This window comes from Pocillopora damicornis, chromosome 3, assembly GCF_964200805.1.
Source record: "Pocillopora damicornis chromosome 3, jaPocDami1.2, whole genome shotgun sequence".
Classification (NCBI taxonomy): domain Eukaryota; kingdom Metazoa; phylum Cnidaria; class Anthozoa; order Scleractinia; family Pocilloporidae; genus Pocillopora; species Pocillopora damicornis.
In genome coordinates this window covers 20,958,547-20,974,241 of record NC_142672.1, presented here as the reverse complement: position 1 = coordinate 20,974,241, position 15,695 = coordinate 20,958,547, and the positions used below count along the sequence as shown (strand labels likewise).

General features: G+C 38.0%; 1 protein-coding gene across 9 annotated transcripts in view; it reads left to right on the top strand.

The window, feature by feature from the left end:
* The first annotated feature begins 1,328 nt into the window (after window positions 1-1,328).
* LOC113679056 (APOBEC1 complementation factor) overlaps window positions 1,329-15,695 on the top strand; it is a 29,094-nt gene continuing 14,727 nt past the window's right edge. The window contains exons 1-10 of one of the 9 annotated variants that reach the window (XR_016185139.1): window positions 1,329-3,603; window positions 4,062-4,230; window positions 7,326-7,545; window positions 8,454-8,652; window positions 9,103-9,192; window positions 9,419-9,517; window positions 10,127-10,254; window positions 10,327-10,419; window positions 11,262-11,509; window positions 13,876-14,159. Coding sequence is in view for 7 of the 9 variants with exons in the window: in XM_089201284.1 (XP_089057410.1) it covers window positions 2,854-3,603; window positions 4,062-4,230; window positions 7,326-7,545; window positions 8,454-8,652; window positions 9,103-9,192; window positions 9,419-9,517; window positions 10,127-10,244; window positions 10,327-10,419; window positions 11,262-11,509 (1,986 nt within the window). In the remaining 2 variants the exon portion in view is untranslated. Of the gene's footprint in view, window positions 3,604-4,061; window positions 4,231-7,325; window positions 7,546-8,453; window positions 8,653-9,102; window positions 9,193-9,418; window positions 9,518-10,126; window positions 10,255-10,326; window positions 10,420-11,261; window positions 14,160-15,695 lie in introns of those variants that run through there. The other 8 variants (XM_089201284.1, XM_089201285.1, XM_027196002.2 and 5 more) reach the window with 8 other exon arrangements.

Below are 15,695 nucleotides of genomic sequence, written 5' to 3'. Positions count from 1 at the left end.
ATGTCCTTGAAAAGCGCTGTGCTGGAAATAAAGTCACGCGAAACACATAAATAAGCGATTACAGCATCTGAGAGAAAACCTGGTGATCCTTATCAGGGCATGTAATCCCTAACAAAAGAAATAATCTCATCATATTTGAAAGGGCCTATGCTGTGCGCTGAAAGGCTTTGTTGATCAAACTAGGCTAAATATAGCTGCGGCTAAGCAAGCAAACCCGGCTTTTTTGGACAGAAGCCATTTCAAAGCCAGGTATTGCTGAGAAAGCACAAAACTCTTCAGCGCTGAAAAAAAACGGGAAGTTTTGTTGTTTAATCATGATCAGAAGATAAAATGTATGTTTCCGAGAATTACCGCTTAGAAATCTTATTTGTTCATATGAGAAAACCTTTTGAAATGATTTCGTCATTTGCTCTAGCATCTGACCCTGAAATCCACACCGTACTTTAACACAATTAAAATTAAATCGCACTCACTCAGCTGACTGTAATTAGGTGTAGGTGACTCGCAACAATTCAGACAATTTAGTTTTTTGTTTTTCTTGATATCGTTTTATTCCTTCGATCTGGTTTTTGATAAAAGAATTAGTACATAATTTCGGTATTTTCATAAAAGAGAAAGAAACGAACTTCATAAGAACAAAAACCGCTCCAGTGATAAAATTATTAATCCATGAAGGATGTGAAGTAACGCTGGAACTTACCTTAGAAATGTCTGCTTGAAAAATCTATTTGCGGAACAGCACGCCAGGACGGGACTAATTTTCTCTGTGTAAAATTGTCTTATCTAATTGTCCATGTGAGCGCGATACAAGGGGAACCTGTTAAAACTTGTCATGGGTCACTTGAAACAGTTTCCTAGAAATCAACAAATTTTTAAAAACATTTGCCAAAGTCATTCATCGTTCAGAAAAAGCAAATTTGAAATTTGGAACAGAAAAATCAAAAATAACACTAAACACTAACACTTTTTCGAGTTTATTTACTCGCAAATTTACAGAGCGATTCAACTTCTGACATTTTCGCTGATTAAACATTTAAGCGAAGCAAGTAACTTTGGCACCTCGGAAAACATATGGTACATTAGTGACGGATGCAAAGGCATTACCCGGGCCTCGCGTGTGATTCGTTTATTTGTCGAAAAATTTCCAAATTCGAATCAAAACTCAAGGAAGCGATCAAAGATTACGGACATGCATTCATTGCATGGAGAAAACCGTTCTATTTCTTGTAGAATATGTCCTGCTGTTGTTTCAAATTTTCAAATTATTGCTTCCCGGCATTACTTTTAAATTTTTGTTACAAAGTCCCTACATAAAACGACAGATTTTACAATAAATTTTTTTATTTAATTGAATCTTACATCAATAATTGCCGAACGATGTCAAAGCTAAGCAACTTTTGGTTTAAAGAAAAGATAAATTTATCATTAAATCAGATTCGGTAGAAGTGTCACTTTATTTCTTTGAAAGCAGTTTTGTAACTCGCCTGCCAAACTGCTCTTAATTCGACGGCGGTATTTTTGCCACAAGCTTTGCATGACAGGCTCCCTGTTTAATGAATTAATTTCGGCCACTTAATGTCAGTAACTAATGAAGTGAGACGTTAGGACTGTTCAAGCACAATTGAACTTATTTTACAAGTTAGAATAAAGCTTTGAGCACCTTCTTGACTGCTGGAAATTTGATACTAGTGTTTCTTAATAGCTAACACTCTGATGCATTTTTCCCAGAGAAATACGCTCGCCGCAGCGTAGGCGGTCGATTTGTGTTCCTCACAACAGACTAGAAGGTTTCAGGACCTTTCAGGAGAAAAGTCGTCATAGTTTATTATTTTTCTTATCTGAACAGAATAAATAGCCTCAATTCATTATTCCACGTTAATCGTCTTACATAAAACACTTAATCGGCTGTAAAATTATATGTTTGCTCGTTTAAAACACATTAATTTGTAGTACTAATTACGAATGTTCTTGACTGTTTGTGATAGAATACGGTTGCCAAGTGGATCCTTTTCGTCGCTCTGTGACAAAATAACTGTTAAACTGGATGTTCACTTTTGTAGATGACTTAAGCGCCAGATTAATTTCTCTAATTGTCTCTCTCTTCAAGGAGGCTGCTCATCATTCAACACTCTATTTTTGTGGCCAAAGGGCGAATCATGTGCCTAAGCTCGTCACCAACTGAAATGAATCATTTTGAAGAATACGTCATTTTGTGGTTGACCTTCTAAGGGAAAAAAGATGTTGAGGGCAGACTTTGAGCTGGAGTTTCTCGGAAGTACCGTGACGCAAGGGAAAAACCCATCGGTTACGTAAATTGAGCATGTATAAATCACGAGGGATTTGTGAATTCTGTGTGATTTGGAACAAGTTGGGGCGTGAATTGTAGGGTCATCGCTAAATAATACTGGCTGAACCCCGAAGTTTTAGGGTGAATAAACAAAAGAAGCTGACAAAATTCTTTGTAAGCTGAAAGAAAACAACGTTTGTTTGTTGTTCAAATGCTTGAGATCCAGCAATGTACTTGTAAGAGATTAAAATCCGTCAGCAATTCGCGATCGAAGCGTACAGCATCGCACCACATCTCTGCTTATCAAGAATTAACACTTTCGAAAACGGAGCCAATTTTCATTCTCCTTTCCACTGACGCTGGCCCAGCGCGCAATCTATCGAACAAACAAACAGAACTGGTCTGTGTAATAACAAAATTACATTACATTTAATTTGTAAAAGGGATCTCTTCCGTCATTGGTTCGCTCTTGATTGGGGTCGCACTAAGCCTGTCAGCTCTCACGTGACACTGGTTGTATTTAGACAGAGCGCTTGCGTATATCTACCAGTTTATAACTACACGTGATGACTATCAACCAAGTGGCTACACGGAGCTCTCGACAAATGGGGGAAGAAATGGCGTCCAAGATTGAAGAGGGCTCCGATAGAGGTACAGATGGAGTTGCTGGAACGCCTAAAGAAGCAGCTCTTCGAGAGCTCATGAATAGAACGAAATATCCGATTCGGCAGTTCAACGGGCAACGAAGATATGGACCTCCACCGAGTTGGGATGCACCACCCCCTCCACGTGGATGTGAAGTTTTTGTAGGCAAAGTTCCTCGTGATTTGTACGAAGATGAATTGGTTCCAGTATTTGAAACTTTTGGCAAAATCTACGAGGTCCGACTCATGATGGATTTTAACGGACAAAATCGCGGATACGCTTTCGTTGTTTACACTAACAAGGAAGACGCCAAGAAAAGTGTCAAGGCTTTGAACAATTACGAAATTCGCAAAGGGAAATGTATTGGAGTTTGTAGCTCGGTAGACAATTGCCGGCTTTTTGTCGGAGGTATTCCCAAGAAGGTTAAGAAGGACGAGATCATGAACGAAATGATGAAAGTTACAGAAAGCGTTGTGGACGTAATTGTTTACCCTTCGGCGCAGGACAAGACGAAGAACCGAGGGTTTGCTTTCGTCGAGTACAGCTCGCATCGCGACGCTGCTATGGCCAGGAGAAAACTCATGACGGGTAAAATACAGCTCTGGGGACATCAAATCGCCGTTGATTGGGCTGAGCCAGAGCAAGAAGTTGACGAAGAAATTATGGATCAGGTTTGTAATTTATATTTACTACTGTGTTACATCGTTACCCAAAAGTTGCCCCTCCCCCTATCTTCGCCGCTCGAAAGGCTCTTGCGACGTCGCCGGTTTTCTACGTTCCTTTTTAAACTACTTGTGTTTGCTGCGGAACCTGAAATTTGTTTTGGGTAATTTCAGTATGAGTCTAAACAAAACAGTCGGTGCTTGTTTTTTGATGCGTTTGTGCGCTGTAGAGAAGTTTATTTGTTGATGTCGTGTTAGCCTTGTTCCTTTGTTCAACGAAGCTTGTGTCTGTCGTTGTTAAGCATTAGCTTTCTATTGAAGTAATTAGTTACTCTGTGTTGTCTTTTGTCGTTTCGGGACGATTATGTCGGGAACGCGATTCAATACAAAGCTATAAGCGGCCGCTTTACTTCAATAGAACCGCGACCAATCGATTTAATTCGTACCATTTTGGCTTTGTTTTTAAGGTGAAAGTTCTCTACGCCCGAAATCTCCTATTAAGCACGACGGAAGACACTATAGAACAAGTTTTCAGCAAATTTGGCGATGTTGAACGAGTTAAGAAGATCAAAGATTACAGTTTTATTCACTTTCGAACGAAGGAACAAGCCAGAGCAGCTCTGGAGGCAATGAACGGTAATAAAAGTTTCATGTTTATGTTTTGTGGATCGATAAGTTTTGCAACAGGTAAGGGGAGGGTTTGATGAAGCTTGTGAATACATTCCCCGTGGTCGGTCAACGAAAACCCGCTTCCTTTCTGTGTACCAGAATCATTTGTTTTCTATTTCCATTGTTTAGCCTAATGTAAAATTTCACACTTCAATTCCCAACTTTTGTTTCGCGGTTGTTGTGAAAAAAAGTCTCCCGGGGGATAAAAATTTCTCGTGTGAAGCTAATGCGGCGTGCGATGTTTTATATCGATCGAGCTCTTGATCTTTTCCTTCTCAATACCAGCAAAGAAAACACTGCAACCTGTCTTAAAGCGGGGGATTATGAAGTTCTTACTTGTCTATTAGCAATTGCAAGGTTTTTTTTAGCTACGTGCGTTTTCCCTTTTATCGCAGTTACCCTAGTGATGTGAAACTAAATACTCCACATTCGAACGTGCCTCTGTTTATATTTTTGAGTCATTTGATACTTGTGTTATTTCTCTAACTGGAGGTCCAAAATTTCGATCTTTCCGTTCAGTCGGCACGGTATCACTAACCTTTCTTTTAAAAAAGGAAACATCAATTTGTGATAATTTTTATTGGTACTCCCTGAAACATCTGTTGAAACAATTCTCTCCCAACACGAAAGGGTGCAACTTTGTGCCTCTCGCATGGCAGCGTGGGAAGTCATGAGAGTTAACGCAGAACATAATGTAATCATTCTCTTTCTAGAATGTTTTCACTTTCGCGTACTAGTATGTAAAAGTATTCGATACTATCCTTGTTGCTTCTCTACTTTGATTACGTATGTACCCAATGTTTCGTAGTTTTGAAAACGTAGTTTTGAAAACGCAGTTTTGTCCCTAGAGAGCAAGGACCTACTTATATGCAAGACTACCGGAAGCGTGCTTGTCGCCCTAAATGGATTTAATTCCATGCGAAAATCCACATCTAGCTATAGACTTCCTTTCTTTGTTGCGCACTCGTTTTTTCTCGTGTTTTCAAGGATTTTTTCACTTACCCTTCACCTTAAAGAATTTTTTTGCATCTGCTGTTTGTCTTTCCTCAGATTTCTTCAACTCTTTCTCAAAAATTTTCGAGTTAACAAAATCAATTTAATTTTGGAACACAGAATCTTTCAAGTTTAAATGCATTTTATATGTGGACTTAATTCTTACTTTTCTGAATGGTAGCGTTAAATACTTAGGGAATTATTGGTGTTTCTTACCGTAAACGATTCAGATATTAAGCAAATTAATCTCTTCAAAAACTTGTGAAGATGCTAGTGTTTAAGAAATAAGCTCACTACTGAGATGTTGTGATAAATTTTAGAGGTATGAGAAAGTTTTTTATCGTTAAATTTTATTTAATCCCTCTATCTTGACAATATCATATTATGGCTAGGATGAAAATTACTTTTACATTGGTTAAAGTGGGGAAAATTGATCCTTTGTTGAATTTATTTGAGTAAGCAAGCTTTGAAGGATTGCTTTTGAAAACTTTGGCATAATTTTTGTTTGCCAGATGCTCATTGCTCTTTGTAAATTTTCAAATTATTCCAACTTCTATTTTCTGGATTCTATTTCAGGAAAGAAATCAATTTTCTCTGTGTTTCCCCTTTACCTCCCTTTCAATATCCTTTGACCCCAAAGAGTGATTGGCATCAAATTTCTCCTCACAGTATCACCCCCTGAATCACATTTTACAGTCATGCAAGTAGGGAAATGATCACCAATTGAAGAAACTCTGATTGTTAAACAAACTGTCCTTGTCAATACTGTAGGAAGTCTATGGAGAAAAGTGTGGAAAACATGCACATTTGTGTTGGGGTGTGAAGGATTTTGAAGAATTGTTACTCTTTAAAAATTGTTCAGTTGGGTGCTAAATGAAAAGTTAAAGGAGTGAAGGAATCTGGCATCAAGTGCGAATAGGTTTTGCTTTGAATTTGGAAATTTTGCTGTGTTTTGAATGAACTAATTGTCATAATTTTTCTGTTCAAGAACAATTATGTATCAAGAAAGCATAAGTGGTAGTGGTTGAGTTTACAGGGGGGACTACACGAAAGATAAATTTATGCTGGTTAATTTGAGTGCATTGTGAGACTGTGAATACAAATTGACTTTTGATATGGAGTTTCTCATTTGATTAAATGTTCCAGTCTGACCCTGTAACATACAGAGGAGGGCTGAAATCCACTTTCTAGGGCATTTTTAAAATTTTGTCACGATGGTGGGAATACTGTGGCTTTTTGTCATCATAGCAGCACTACATTTTGGTTGTGGAAGTAATAAGAAAAAATATGCAACTTACTTTACAGTGTAGGTCACCAATTTTGTGGCCTTTGTTTGGTAAATATGAAGTAATATATATTTGCTATACACCTGTTCAAACAATTGTACTCCTAAGATCTCCTAGATATTCTCCATATCATCTGCCTTACAATTAATGTGTTACAATTATTGTATGGAGAAATTCTGTCTTGGTCACACACGGGAGCTAAAAGGTTGCACAATTTTGCTTATTTAAACTCATTTTAAGGATCATTTGAGTCACACAGTATCATATCAGTGTTGAGTACTTGAACCCTGTGGCATTCTACCTTATTTATTTCCACAATGTTTGAACGTAGGGGATTGTTATTGAATATCAATGATAATAATGTACATGAAAAAATTACATGCTTCTGATTGGGTGAAGATGAGTGCATTCTTATATAACGCAAGTGCAAAGTTGTAATACAAGTGCAAATTACAGTTGCACAAGAGTGCACATGTCTGTCTTGCCTTTCTTTGTTGTTTTTTTCATGTAAATCATTAACAAGTAACAACATGATTTCTCTTGCAGTTTGGTGTAATAAGCACCTGTAAATTTTACAAAGGCTTAAAATTGCACTTGCCCTATGGGCTCACACAATTTACTTGTGCTTGTTAACTCCAAATTTTACTTGAAATCATTTTATTACCTATACAAATTTCAACATGTCTATGGGTTCAGCATGTATTAGGCCATGATTGCACTCTCTGCAAGGTTAGAGTAGTGTGAAGTGAGCAGGGGTCTAACAATGTTGTTTGTTTGTGTTAGGTGAAGAATTGGATGGAAATGAAATTGAAGTAACCCTTGCCAAGCCTGTGGATAAGGACCATCGCCAAGCCAAAGCAGCGGCAAAAGCAATCATGACAGCAACAACATACCCCAGCTTAGCTCCATATGAGTACTCGGCAAGCACGGTACCTGGATATGGTTTCCCAGCTTATGGTAGTCAGTACTTTATGTATGGAGCTCCCATGACAACAGGAGTGGGGTAGGAGTTTTACATCTTTAGGTTCTCATCTTATACTTGTTGTTGCATTTTCATGGTACTCATTTGTTGGGCTGCCTGTGGTTGCCTGTGAGATAGGATTGGCTTAAAAAAGGAGAGAGGGATGTGTGTGTTTGAAAATGGCTGAAGGGTGTTGTTGTGGCTTACAAGCAAATGAAAGAGTGTTGCAGTATTGTCAAAGTATAAAGATATAAATAGCCAATCAGGGCGGAAATCTAACAAGGAGCCAATGAACACTCCGAGCTAATTGTAGCAAAGTGACTCAGGTGCTGTTGTATACATGTGCCAAGTCACCAGTGGTCTTATGGGATAGGCTTCAAAAAGGAGAGAGAGATGTGTGTGTTTGAAAATGGCTGAAAGGTGTGGTTGTGGTTTACAAGCGAATGAAAAGAGTGTTGCAGTATCGTCAAACTATAAAGATATTAATAGCCAATCAAGATGGAAATCCAACAAGGAGCCAATGAACACTCCAAATTAATCGGAGCAAAGTGACTCAGGTGCTATTGTGTACAAGTGCCAAGTCACCAGTGGTAGGTTAATTTTGGACAGATGGAGAAGAGGTGGAGGTTTTACTGTAGGTTATTAAAGCAAAGTGAATCAGCAAAACTAAAGCAGTATGGAATTTGTTTAAATACTTTGAATTATGGAATCAACTTTTTCTTTCGTTCTTAATTTTATCAACCTTCCATTAGGTCATAGACTTGTCTTCTCTAAGGGAGAAAAAACTAACTGGTGGACAATAAATATTGCATGGAATGTTTTAATGTAGACGATTTATCGGAGATTGTATTTTTTGAGTGGCAATGTGAAAATCATAAACACAAAAGTGGTGAAAGTTGTGACATTATGGCCTTCCTTTATTTTTGTTTAAATTTATTTTCTCTGTCCAGAGGTGTGAGGCCTCCTTTTGGAATGGTAAGAGCAAGAGGACGAGGACGTTCAGCTGCTGGTAGCAGGGCAGCAGGAAATAAGGGAGTGTATTTACCTTCTCCAGGTGGATATTCATTCAATGGTTTTAGGAGCTACTACCCAGCAGTGCGAGGAGGCTGGTATGGAGATGGTTACAACAAACGAGGAGGAAGACAGGAGGTTTGTAACAATTTGGTATTTATTCCATACGGTTCTAGTTATAAATGTGGAAGTTGCTAGCTAATTGACGGTGTGCTTATCTTTCACTAAAAGTCAAACTCAGTGTGATTGATGCCTCCTATTTCTCCTTGGTAAGTTTAAAGGGGCTATGTCAGAATTTAGGATTTGAAAAGTCTTGCCTCAGTTGTACAAATTTACAGATGAAAATTTTTTTAGGAAATGGTCTTCATCCTTACCAGTACTGATTTGTTTAATAATATTTTTTGAAAAGCCGAATAGTAAAATCTGTAAACAATATCACTCCAATATTAAAAATCAGTAAGTATCAAAAAGATTTTTACACTGAAGTTGTATTTTTCGAGGACCAATCAATACACAACCATAGATTACATACGTGCCATGTGTAAGAGTTTGAGTTTCAACTTTGAAAATTGGACTTTTTGAATGTAGGAACGTATGTTTGATCTGGTGCCGGGAATGGAGTTGACACCCACTAACCCCATGACATTGAAGCCACATGCCCTGAAATCACCAGCTCAGGTGGGAAGCTTCACATTGTCATTTTTTGTAGATATCTCCTTCATTGTTTAAAGGAAAAAAAAAGAGGGAAAGAAGTGCAACTGGTTGGTTACAAAAAAAAGATCAAACATCAATATATTTCCCATTGTGTGAAGCTTTTACTGATTGAATTAACTGAACATAATTGGACAGGCTAAACTTGGTCAATCGGATGGTTATTGATGTAAATTTGTTTACTTGATCAAAGGTTCTAGAAGATGTGTGTCAGAAGAACCAGTGGGGTAGCCCTGTGTACACACTACACAGTACTGTGGGACCACAGGACATCCAGCTTTTCCTTCACAAGGTTAGAAAAGGCTTAAGTGATTGAAAGGAATTTGCAAGTACATTTTGTGAAGAATCAAGGCTCAATCAACATCAGTTTGGCTTTTTGTTTGTGTTTTCATACTACTTGTTACATAAGCCTAAGTCATAACCTCCTATCACAGAGCATCTTTCCATAGCTCCAAAAATAATCCTCACTTTTCCTGCTTAAGTCATAAGGGACCCCCTCACTACATCATGACTTATGGACAACTCAAAGATTTGCTATCTTTGACAAAGTGCTTTCTTGATAAATGAATGAGAGGGTAATAAGTTTCTAAAGAAGCTGTGTTGCTGTGTTGGTGGGAGTAGCAGCCAATTTACCTTGCCAACACAGGTGATAAAACCAAATTACATTGTTTATTTGGCAGCTCCAAAGTGAGTGAGTGACAGTTTCAGTGTGATCATTGAAAGTGATGGCAGAGGGTGCAATTCAATTATCAAAAATTTCTACACCATTTTCCAGTTACTTTCATGTCATCAAATTGTACGGAATCAACACCAGCAGTGCAAACTAGAAGGCATTTTTATTAGCCTGCAAAAACTCAATTGATTTCTAATTACTGTTAATCCTTGTTAATTTTCTTTTAAGGTATCCATTCCAGGATTGGCTACTCAATATCAGCCTCCTAAGCTGTGCCGCACAGTAGAAGAGGCCAAGAGCTATGCTGCTGAGTACACACTTCAGCAGCTTGGTGTGCCAATAGAGGGTATGTCTAGGTAATAAATATCAAGTCCACGGATACATATTTTTTCAGCCCCTCCCTTAATCTCTCCAATGTTGTATTTCAGTGGTGACTACCACAGCAGCAACGGATATCCCACCCACTACTGGAACCCCAGTTCCGTCAACAGCAGCGTATGCAGCCCGTCCTTTACCCCCAGGTTTGTGGTTAGATACCTTTTAGGAAATTAAATTACAGTCATGTCATGATGTGAAGGGCAGTGTTGTTTTTTCCCCAAGTACCTCTCAAAATATATTTTGCTGCAGCCATCATCCTCAAATGCAAAGTCAAGGCCTGTGGATCAGATCTTGGGATCAGATCTATAGATTGAATCTTTGATTTTTGGGATCTTAAATGCTGTTGAATTCTCCCAATTGTTTTCAGTCCAGATTTAAAAATGTTGGTGCTTGAAAAAGAGAAATAACTTTCAACATCTTGTTTTTACACTTATGTTCTTAAATTTCCAACCTAAAGTCGTTAATTCAAGATAGAAGACCGTTGTGGTTCAGGATGCAGTTACCGAAGTAACCTTGTGAAAAAAAAAAACCTTTTCCTGTCATCATCTTCTTTTGTGAAATGTTCAGTGAACTATCAAGAGGATATGGCTGCAGAACATCCTAAACTAGACTAGCATACATTTGTGAACCCTTTACCTCCTAAGAGTTGATTGATAATTCTCCCCACAAACTGCTACACATTTTCTTGTAAATTAGTTGGGGGTATTTGGTGTTAGGTCAAGATAACAACCTCTACTTGATAAGTTTGAGTATTCTCAGTACCTTTTTACAAGAAAAATTAAGGATATTACAAGGAGAAGTTACATGTTAATCATTTCTGAGAGTTAAAGGGTTTAACCTTAGTTTCACGTCACAGAGCTGGCAAAAGATATTCATCAGTTTCTCATATTTGCTGTTAATATTGGAGGTGACTGCTCTGTTAATTGTTACATGTGAGAGGATTTGATTTCAAAGGCTTTTTTGTTGTAAATTTGGCTTCTCACAGGGGCATACAGCCTCCCGAATTCTGGCCGTCCAATCAGTAGCGTAGATGGAGGTTCTTATCCTTCTGGCTATGTACCCATCAGTAATGCCCCTACCAGTGTGGCACCGCCAGCAGTCGTTGCCAAGATGCAGGGGTCATGGCCGGGAGGGGTACCTCCTACTCAAGATGGAGGAATGTATGGAGGTTATGATGGATACCCAACCAGTGAACAAGGAGGCTATCCGCAAAACATTTACCCACAGTACTAGGTGCTTAAATTTGTTAAGATAAATAATCACGTATATGTTATTAGGAAGCAAAATATGCACAGGATACATGTACTTTGTCAATAATTTTAAGAATTTTGGGTCAGTTAAGTGTCTGATCATATGAGAGATCAAGAGGCATTTTGTTTTCTCTGCAATGGGTTGCATTCTCCAGAACGTGATTCTTGGTCTGGTTTGGAAGCTAGATGTATCTTGTGCATCTTTTGTCTTTGCCTAAATGGGAGTAGGTGGAGGCATGAATTTGTTCTTTGAACAATGTGTATGGCTAAATGTCAAGTTGAAAAACTGGGAACGCCAGGAATATTTCTGGGTTGCTCTCATTTCAAGATTAACAAGCCAACCAGACACAAGATTACAAAACTGTAATTAGTGTATGGTTTTGGGTTTCCTTTTGTGTGATGATTGCAAATGTTATTGGTCATGGCACAAGAAATGTTCCAGAAATATTTCAGTGGTTTACAGTTTTTAAACTTTATTGATAATGTTATGTTCTTCTTTGCTGATGTTATGTCATATGTACACGTAGAATGTTTCCTGCAGGTTAATGTGATCAAGTCTTTTTTTTGTCATCTTGGGGCGAATCGGTAGTAGTATATTGGAATCAAATTGAAGCTGTTTACAGTAAAAAAAAACAGCTATGTCAGCTTATTATTTTGTCTGATTATTACTAGCTTTATGATCTGTTTTGTAAAAAAGTGCTTTTGCATTGCTCAAGATCATGGTTTTACAGAATTTTAAGAAGAATTTCCAAGAGTCAAACAAAACGTATTTCAATATTATAAATTTATTCGTACTTGCGTCCTGTTTGCTATTTTATTGTCTTATTTCCATATCCATTTTAAGTCGTTTCAAGAACAGAAAGAGAGAGAGAGAAAGAAAAAGAAAGAAAAATTTTAGTTTATATTTTTGTTAGAGAAACTCAGATATTTATAGACAAACACAAGGCTCGTTGTTGGTTATTATTATATGGAACTAAAATTGCCTGTCAGATAGCTGGTGTAAATACTAAAACTATTCTGCCACACATGTTGCCACATACTGCAGGGATATTGTGCGAGTGCTCTTGTCCGAGTTAAAAGTGAAATTAAAAATTTTTGAGGCCTGTAACTGTTGAGATCTTTTTTCTGTTAAAATGACGGTCATTTGAAGCTTTCTGTCGGAGTGTAAGCGATGAATTTAAAGGTGTAGGCAAACTGAAAGTATTCATAGAATATGATTTGAAATCCAATCCTGTCGTGAGAGAAATGACGGACAACACTCTAGCACAATATTGTGTACAATTTTACACAATGTATCGTTCATCAAAGCACTGTATATTTTCACTTCAAGGTACCCTGTCATTTCGTGTACAGTTGAACGAACGAACGAATCATATCTTATCTTAATCCGCTTGGAGCTTCCTTGATTCTGAACAAGAGGTGAAAAGGAGGGCTCAAGGAAATCGAATGTAGATCCTAATTACGAAGAACTCAACGTTAGCAGCCCAGGTTAAACACGTACGGATCTTAAATTCACTGTCAATGTAGCCCGGATCACTCGACAGAGGGCAACAAAAGCGGTTAGTTTCTTACTCAGTTGCTGAAAGAAAAGTTAAATTGAAAGATTTTTTCGAGCCTTCTGAGACCCTCTTGTTCTTCGAGATTGCAAGGGTTGATCGATTCTGGTGTCAAATTTACTTTGTTTATAGGACGATTATTCTGATATTGCTGAAGGAAATCGGCGATAAAATTCACCAGAGATAAGATCGGAATTGGGAAGTATAAAAGCTTTATTTCGCGTGACAAATTCAAGTTCCATTAAAAAAACCAACACATGCTGGTCTATTTACAATTTTCCAAGCGGTGCCGAATCACTGAGCCTGATTTTCGTACGATGTAGCGTAGGATAGTGAGTAGTACGGTTATTCTATCAATTAGGTGATATAACGCTTGATTTCTTGATATGAGTTAATGTTAGGAAGTAAATTTGATGGGAAGAGGGTGAGTACTTGATAAGAGAGGAGAAACTCACACCAAATTTTTTTTTCCTTTAGTTTTGTTAGTTTGTAATTTCTTTTTTCAAGTCTAGTTTAATTATTATTGTCCATGTTTTTTAAACCACCGAGGCTTTCATTCCAAAAGGCAGTTCCCTTTTTATGTTACGTGGACCCTAGCCTTTAGTCTGGAACTTCAGTAGTGAAATTTAATGTTACTGAACTAGTTTTATTTCCGTCGTAACTTGTTGCTCTACATGCCCAATTTCTTTTTTGTCCTTAAGGTTTCAGCTTCCAGAAAGATATCTTTTTTTTCCTTACGATTCTTTTCATGTTTCATTTTGTCAGTTGTGCTTTTTTTTTTTCGCACCGTCAGGGATTTGTGAGTTTCGCTCCACTCTGATGAGTATGCATTTAGGAAGGCAACCTTCATGGTAGGGCAGATGAATAACTGAGTTAGCTGCTCTAGAGAAGCTTGGCGAGTGATGTCAACAATAATTGCCACCAAGGCTAGAGTTATTTCACTGCAGGATTGGGAAGTTGAATGAAATTAAAACAGATCATGAGTAATACGTAGAGAAATAGTTATTAATGTAGTACAATTAGAGAGCAAATGACGGTACAATAAGCCACTAATAAAATTCTACATATGGTACCGTGTATTTTTGGTCTGCACTGATTGACGTGTCAAACTCGCTGAAGTGGTTGATATGTAGTTTATACTATTATTTAACCCTTAACCCCCGAGAGTGACCAGCATCTAATTTCTCCTTACAATATCACCCCACAAAATCACACATAGAGGTCACGAGAAGAAAGAAAATGATCACCAACGATAGAAACTCTAGATTGTTAAACAAATTCTGCTTGTCAGCACCTTAGGAAAATTTCATCCTTGTGGTTACTTTAGAAATACGAAAACGCTGGCTTTCATAAGATAAAGCTGAGGAAGAGGGCGTCGTAGCAGGAAGAAAATAAACAAAGGAAACAAGCAATCGACAATCGCCTTACCAATGATGTACCTAATTTTCAAGACTAAAGAGAAGAAGTAGGTAAACACAGTTATTGTAAACTTGCCATTTCAGTTCACTTGGTGCCCTCACTTCCCAGGAGCCTGCAATTATGAGGTGATCTTATGTAAAAGTGAGCCACTGTAAGTTTGATGACTGAACTCGTCGGACATGTTAATCTTATGATCATGATTGTGCGGTCATAATGAGTACATCTCGGCGCGCGCTTGCCTCGTTCCCAGTGCCTTTTGCCGCGCGCGAACGTTGTTCTTAGTGTTCACACGCTTCTGCTGTATTTTGTTTTGCTCCTTTGTCCTTACTCGTGGGCCGAACCTATCTGCATAAGAGTGGCTGGGTGTAGAGTAGGAACAAACATTTTACCCGTAGGTCTTGTCGGGCTTAGTAGCCCCTTACTCTACAGTCACCTAGTCTAATATTCCAGTATTTGATTGTTTTAGCCAGCCTCGTAGCTCTAAGAATACATAATAACAAAAATTATGTTAAAAAAATGTTCCAAAAAAAAAAAGTACTAATATCATGATCGTAGGGAAAAAAATCATTCTCACTCATTTTCTCCTATTATCAGGATCTAAGACTAAAACGGCTGCCGTGATCAAACGACGGGGTAACGCCATAGGCAACCTTGATAGCAGGGCCTCTTTAAATTTCTCTCTCACAGAATCAGTCATCTCATTTTATATCAGCTACAATCCATGTCTGCATTTTTGGTCCTGATACTTTCGATTGCTCAGTATCGCTGGAAAAGTTGTATGTTCCTCCGTGTTGATTTGCAGCTGTAGTTCTTGCATTTTGAACTGTAAAAAATAATGGAATATGGAAACAAAAAGACGATGAAGTCAACCAATAAACTGGTGTAAGACACAAAAACAGAAAAAAATTTTAACTATAGCGATCTTCGCAGGCCTTAATGAAAAAAAAAGTTTTTCGCCCGGTTTGGAAAATGCCAGGATCAGCACTGTCACGAGTGTCCTGTGCAGAAGTGTAATCCGAAAATGCGACCAAACGAATGTTCCGACATATCTCTACGTTATCTTCAGTGGTAAATCTTCGTGTTCAACTTGAATTTTTCTCAATGGTTGCCCAATATCAGTTACGTCACAAAATTACATGCAGAATATTAAATTTGAAATACGCTGGAAAAAAAAGGGATGGGAAAAGAGTCTCT